General features: G+C 35.8%; 1 protein-coding gene across 1 annotated transcript; it reads right to left on the reverse strand.

Moving 5' to 3' along the window:
* Positions 1-4,507: 4,507 nt before the first annotated feature.
* LOC132174121 (ankyrin repeat-containing protein BDA1-like) lies at positions 4,508-7,348 on the reverse strand. Its single transcript, XM_059585819.1, has 3 exons — positions 6,916-7,348; positions 5,174-5,331; positions 4,508-4,795 (listed from the first exon to the last, which is right to left on the reverse strand). Exons 1-3 carry the CDS (start codon positions 7,346-7,348, stop codon positions 4,508-4,510), a joined length of 879 nt encoding a protein of 292 aa, XP_059441802.1.
* Between the last annotated feature and the right edge of the window lie 474 nt (positions 7,349-7,822).

A 7,822-nucleotide genomic window follows, 5' to 3' on the forward strand; every position in this document is an offset into this window, starting at 1 on the left:
ACTTGATGAAATAACTTGCTTACATGGGTATTTATAGGATACAAATGACCCTTCTAACTTCTTCACAATAACTTCATTCATTTACACCCATGTAACTCTTATGTAAAATAACTCTTGAAAAACTAAAAGACAGAACCTCTTCAACTCACTTAGTAACATATGAGAATATGAAATGAAAAGACACTTAATAACATATGAAAATATGAAATGAAAAGACTCAACTAAATGTTAAAATTAAGTTTATTATTCAACAGAGCAATGATCAGGAAATGAACTAAGAATTTAATTTTAAGAATGTCGGATCGTATGAAAGAAAATTTTTAGGGGATAGACTATAGAGTTTTTCTCCCAACTCAGTTGAAGGAATTGCCTCCAACTTAATTTATAAAAATGATATGTATTTCTTGAAAGTTTGAAAAATACGTACTATTTTAATAGAGTTGAAATAAATTTTATTAAAAAATTATGTACATCGATCACATGCTATTTAGAGAAAAACTGTCTATTTTCAAGGACCAGAATAAGAAAAAATGACATAAATTATTATTTATTCTAATAAATTTAAAGATTAAAAAACATTAACTAGAAATGCAATTTTAAGGAAGTTGAATTGTATAAAAGAAAATTTTCAGGGATAAAAAATTTAAAAACCTTTTTAAATATTTTTTTTAGAGGTGGGCCCCCCACCAACTACCCCTTGGTTTCGTCTCCACATAGAGAATAACTTCAATGTGATCCATGCATAAAAGTGGACTTTTGTACAAATCATTCAGTGGTTGCCACATCAGCTGAAACATTTTAAGAAAAAATAAACATCCACACCGGATTATATCAGGTTTTATTATTTTTTAAAGCAAAATAAATGGAGAGGGTGGCAAAGGGAGGTGGGGTGGTTCGCCGCCACCCCTAGTGGCTGGAGGTGGCTGCGAGCCACCCCAGTGGCCGGGGGTGGCCAAGAGCCAACCCTAGCGATCCACCCATAGCGGCCTGGGGGTGGCCGGATCTCTCTCCCCCAAGCTGTTGGGTGGATCCCGGCCACCCCCAGGCCACTAGGGGTGGATTGCGGCCAACCCCCAGGCCTGCGATCCACCCCTAGCAGCCTGGGGGTGGCCTTGAGCCACCCCCAGCGGCCTGGGGGTGGCCGGATCTCACTCCCCCAGGCCGTTGGGGTGGATCACAGCCACTCCCAGGCCACTGGGGGTGGCAGCAGTAGGGAGAGACTGGGCGGTGGGCAGCGGCATCTGGGCGTGGGCTGAACCGACAGCGGCAGGGAGTGGTGGCTAATGTCTGTGAGGGAGAATTAATCCTATGTTTTGCTAACATACATTTTTTTTTTGCATTTTTCTTAGATTGTTAATGTGTCAAAATCTGTGGTTTGCACAAAAGCTCCCTTTTGTGCAACGACCACACAGAAGAAGATGCACTCCTCTGCATATGATTCATGCATGCGTTGGTTCGGGAGCTAGGACACTGGGGAATTGGCCCCCTCTCCCTCCTCTGCAAGTGTATTCATAATTACATAAAAATACCCTTTTGCCACTATAGTTATAGTTTACCGCGAGTTAATTAGGATCCAAGAAAGATTGTACGACCGTTGCATATGAGGCATAAACATATAATATACTCATGGCATAAAATCATATAATATACAGTATACTAATAAGCCATAAGGGGATGTTTTTACTGAAAATCATTATATATTCACTCGTAGTTTATTGTTATGTTACTAAAAGTTTTACAGCAGCTGTTTCATTATTGTCAGTGATAAATTAAAGGCTCTATGACCACACACTTGTTTTGGCCTATCTATTTACTGAGACTTGTCGACTCACCCTATATTACTTTTCCACCCTACAAAATTACAAATTGCGTTGAGAAAACTCAGAAAAGAGTCGATTAGTTCCTGTTGCTGGATTAGTTCCTGTTGAGATATATAGAATAAGTGCCAATTTTTGGCTTTTTCCGAAATTTTTATCAGAGGTATTTTTTCATAATTTGCACAAAATGAGACAATATTTGCAACTCAATAGTAGTTTGTGAGGACATTGGGAAAATTAAAAGTTTAGAATGACATTATAAATTGCTTGATATAGTTGATAGCCTGATAGAGTTTCCCAAAATTTTATTTATGAGTTTGTACTAATTAATTTGAGAAATATTAGGTGCGACGTCTTCTAGTATTTACTTATGCTTCTATATAAATTAAAGTTCAATTAATGCAATCTCGTGCTTTATCCATATCGTGACATTTCTTGAGCAGAATAAGTCATGTACGTTTAGGAAATTTAGCTCCTTGGTAAGGTGCGATGGTATTGATCAAGCTTAAACTGAAGAAATTCATAATGAAATAGGAAATTATAAATAAATAGTGGAAATAAATAAACAAAATAATAAAAGAGACACAATAATTTTAAGTGGTTCAATTTATGATCTCTATTCACATATAAAGCCCAAATAGCTACATTATACTTTTTTGCTTGATTGATGTTACAATACAAATGCTCATATTTATAGGAGAATTGAAATAGATAAGTATGGTACCATCAAACCTGATTACAATTACTCTTATACATGATAAATAACATACAATATCAATTTAATATATATTTCATTTCAATGTACTGGGAAATATATCACTACAAAAAAAATGGGATTTTCTGACGTGGGAATAGTATCACGTCAGAATTTTCTGACGTGTTTGTTTGTCCCACGTCAGAAAATTATTACAGATTTAGCAATTTCAAAAAATTATATATTTTCTGATGTGGCCGCATTTACCACGTCAGAATTTTTCTGACGTTGGAATGTGCCACGTCAGAATTTTTCTGACATGGGAATGTGCCACGTCAGAAAATTCTGACATGGCACTGTAGCACGTCAGAATTTTCTGACGTGGCACACCGCCACGTCAAAAAATTTATGACGTGCTATAGTGCCACGTCAGAAAATTATATATATATAATTTTATATTTATTTCTGACGTGCGACACCTGGCACGTCAGGAAATTACCTCGATTGGCCCCCTTTAGGCGGGATTTTGAACTTCTTTCCCTCTTTTTATTTTCCCCCTCAACTTTTTCCCACTTATTATTTTTTACCTCTTCATTTTTTTTTCCCAGCACATTCTCTCTCCTGTCTCAATCTCCCTGCTTCTCTGCAGTCTGCACGGCACCTCTAGAGGATGAAGAAAAACAAAAGGTGAAGGGGAAAAATTGAGAAGCATGCAGCAGATGGAAGAAAGCAGAAGAAGAAGAAAAAGAAAAGGAGAAGAGAAGAAGAAGAAAAAAAAAGAAAAAAAAAAAGGAGAAGAGAAGAAGAAGAAGAGGAGAAGATCGATAAGAAGATTTTCTGGGTTTTTCAGATTGATTTTTTGATTTCTTGATGGTTGGTTTTAATTTTTTGAAGATGTTTTCGGTTTGAGTTTTTGAAAATATTTTCAAAAACTCAAACCATGGTGCAGATCTGCACCATGGAGATCGAAAAGAAGAGGGAGAGAGTGAGAGAATTAAATGGAGAAATGGGAGCTAGAGCTAGAGAAAAGAAGAGAGAGAGAGAGAATTGAGAAAAGAAGAAAGGGAGTGCCGGCCATGGTGCAGATCTGCACCATGGTGCAGAGAAATGTGTTTCTCTGCACGGCAGCTCCCTCACGCGTGAGGGAGCTGCTGTGCAAAGGAATGCCCAAAAAAATGGAAAATTAAAATTTAATTAATAAATTTTTTAATTAAAAAAAAATTCCGAAAAAATTTAAGAAAAGAAAAATTAATATTTTATTTAATTTTTCAATTTTCTGACGTGGTAAAGATACCACGTCAGAAAATATTTCTGACGTGTGACAAAGTAAAACGTCAGAATTTTCTGACGTTTTACCCACTCACACGTTAAGAAATTTTTTTTCCTGACATCTATGTTTCTGACAATCGACACGCGTCAGAAACGACCCATCAGAAAAATTTCCTGACGCGTCAGACACTAAAAAACGTCAGAAATCTCCTATCATAAAAAAAATTGTTTTTTTTGTAGTGTATTCTCTAACATAAACTACATTGCATGAACTCAAGGATTAAAAAAAAAAATTAAAAAAAAAAAAGGGGGATATGTAGCTCAAAACATTTTTTCAGCATCAATGAAAGCCCTGTAAATTGATCTTCCATTCTTCCGAGTTACGAAGAAAAACGAGGCAATGTTAGACAGAAGAAAGAAAGAGAAAAACAAAAAATAATGAAGCCAATAAAAGGGAAGCGGAGCTGTGATTGATATAGAGATGCCATAGGACAGAAAGAAGAGTCCAAAGGATATGATCAGCAGGCCACTAGGAAGCCCAGGAGGGAGGACCATGATAATCAAGAGTAGTGGCACATAAAATGTTAAGGTATTTATAGCCACGTATAGAGGGAAAAAGTGTCCGGGCATGGTAACTGTCCCCACCTGGTGTGGGGGTTGACTGACTTCATCACTTGCGCCTGCGGCGGCTGTGATATTGAGCTGATTATTGTTTCCGGGAATATAATTATCTTGCCCAAAATCCTCCAGGGGGGCTCAGTACTGCTTGGTAGGCGATTGTTACAAGCAGTACAGCAACCACCAACAGCATATTGCGCATGTCGTTTGACAATAGCGTTTTCCCACATAAGAACCATCTGTATAACTTCTCATTAATTGTGACAGGAGATCTGAAGTAATCTGCCCAAGAAACAATAGTAGGAAGAGATGAAGCACTTTTTGCTCTGGCACGGCATAGCATATTCCTCATCTCTTGGTTGTCCACCATGTCCAGAGCAGTAAAACCCTCTGAATTCTTGGCGTTTATATTAAAAAAAAAGTCTACAAGGCAATAACCACCTTACTACCTGTACAACTTAAGAAGTGCACAATTATTGATCCCATCACTGTTAAATAGTCTACACTATTCAACCCCCTCCCAACCCCCCAAAAAAAATACCAAAATGCTAAAAAGAAAATAAATAGGGACAAATAAAAGCAAACGTAACAGATTAAAGAAAAAAGAACATAGAATGTCTCTACCAAATACTTAATAAAATGAGTTGAAGGTCATTTTTAGCATGTTCATGAGATTGAATCTTAGTGTTACTTCTTTGCATGTTTCAAGATAGACCTCTATCATACGAACTCTATTTTACTACTTCACTAGAAAAACACAGTAGAAAGAACTTGCCTGGAGTTGATTTTTGGATGCTGCAATGTGCAGCACAGTGTTACCATCCACATCCCTCCAAGTCAGCGTCGACCTCTCCCAGTATCCCGCATTTTTAAACCAGGTTCGCCGAAGCCATCCAACCAGGAGCTGAAAAGCATCTAACATGTCGTTTTTCACTGCAACATGCAGAGCAGTCTCACTTTGACTTAGGGGTGCAAAGGCGGGCGGTTAAAAACCGTCCGCTAACCGCTAACCGCTATAACCGCCAACCGCCTAACCGCCTAACCGTCTAACCACATTAACCGCTAACCGCCTAACCGCTATAACCGCCTAGCGGTTAGCGGTTATTGGGTCTACTAACCGTAACCGCTAACCGCCTTCCGCCTTTTTATATAATATATTTTTATAATTATAATTATAAAAATATTTATAAATATAACATAATCACTTGATCATTAAATCACAATTTTTTTAAAAAATAATTAAATCACAATTTGAGTATTAATATATTATCACTATAATTTATATGATTATATCATATAATTACTTGATCATTAAATTACAATTTTTTTTAAAAAAATAATTAAATTACAATTTGAGTATTAATATATTATCACTATAATTTATATGATTATATCATATGAAATTGATCATTAAATCATTTGATTATATAATAACAAATTATACATATATAATATGACATAACTCATAAGTATACCAATTCATACTAATACAACAATTAAATATCTAGAGACTTATTTCCAATGTATGTTATAAACTTATAAGTCTATATATGTTATAAGTCTATATAAGTCTACATATGTATATGAATAATATAAATGTATAATATCAATACTTAATCATATGATTCAATGACAATTCAAATACTTTATTCAAGACTTCAAGTGAATCATATTATTAATGTACAATGATGATATGATTTGTATAATATCAAATTAAGTAATTGATATTGAATTAAATAATGACCAATGTGCTACTTATAAACACAATTTAAGTATTAATGTATTATCATTATAATTTTAGTAATTTATATATTATCACTATAATTGATATGATTATATCACATGATGATTTGATCATTAAATCATATGATTATATAATAATAAATAATACATATATAATATGACATAACTCATAAGTCATAAGTCTACAAGTTAATCATATGATTCATGTACAATGATAATCACAATTGATTCAATTGAATTAAATAATATATTACTTATAACTACAAGTCTACAATTTAATTAAAGCATTATTAGATACTTTAGGAATTTAGGATTTAGGAGTTTGAACATTACCATTTACCATTATATATTAAGTTCAATTCAAAGAAAAAAGATTATAAATAAATATGATAAGAATTTAAATAATTAACCGGTTATGATTTAATATTTAAGGAAATTTTTTTAAAGTACAAGTAAATGTAAATTTTGGGTCAAATATTTTTGATTTTTCAATATGGGCTCTTTTTTATAGCAATTGGGCCCAAGAATATATTAAAAATAGAAGAAAAAAAAGTGAGAGTAAAAAAAAGCCCAAAAAGCCCTAAAGAAAACCCAAAAAGCCCAAAAAAGCCTAATTTTAAAAAAGCGGTTAGCGGGCGGTTATCTATTTCGCTAACCGCTAACTGGCGGTTAACCGCTAACCGTTAACCGCTAGGCGGTTAGCGGTTGCGGTTAGTAAAATCAACTAACCGCTAAGGCGGTTACGGTTAGCGGTTATTGCCACTAACCGCTAACCGTAACCGCCTTTGTACCCTTGACTTGTCACAACTTCAATCGACTTGGGGTAGACTCTTAAAATTTCAGCCAATAGATCGAGGTTTCCTGTTTGAGCTGCATAATGTAAAGGATTCATACCACCCCTTCCTTGCGCGCAGACAAGGTCCTTATGATTTTTAAGTCGCTTGAGCACCAATTGGATTTGGTTAGTATGCATAGCAAGGAGCAAAGGGGTGAAGCCATTTGGGTCAAGCTTCCTAGCAAATGATGGCTTTAACATCATCATCTCCATCGCAAACTGGGTCTGTCCAGCAGCTGCAGCCACGTGTAATGGGGTGTCAACAAACGGAATCTCATCGATCTTGTCCAAAACTTTCGGGTCCCTTGCAATCGACGAGTACAAGCCGTCAAGGTTTCCTTGTTCAGAAGCGTCCCTCAAAGTCGGATCCATTCTTAGCCGCGTGTTGTTGTGTGGTGTTTCCGTGCGACGTGAAGTCCTGTTGATGACCGTGCAGTGCTGGTGTTGCTAGACGGGGGCCGTGCTTGGCGCCGCAAGGCAGTGACCTGTGCGTGAGTTGATTTGGAGAAAATGAAAAACCAAAAAAGACTAGGAAGAAGACGAACGTTGAAGATGCTGCGAAGGGTATGGGGAAAAGAAAAAAATATCGCACATGCAGGAAAATTGAACACCTAATTCGCATTCTCCTAAGAAAATTCATTCATTTTACTATCAACGGGATGACGTGTCTGGTTTTGATTGGGAGTGAAGGAATCAATCTACCGGATCTAAGAGGATTCAATTATAACTATTTCACAAGTCCTTTGGAAGTCGGTCTTTTCACACTTGACAACTCATTTATTTTACTCACAAACATGTGCATGCGAAATAATTATTAATTGGATTGGGATCGTATGGGTACGTTGT

Source organism: Corylus avellana, chromosome ca3, assembly GCF_901000735.1.
Source record: "Corylus avellana chromosome ca3, CavTom2PMs-1.0".
In the NCBI taxonomy this organism is placed as follows: Eukaryota; Viridiplantae; Streptophyta; class Magnoliopsida; order Fagales; family Betulaceae; genus Corylus; species Corylus avellana.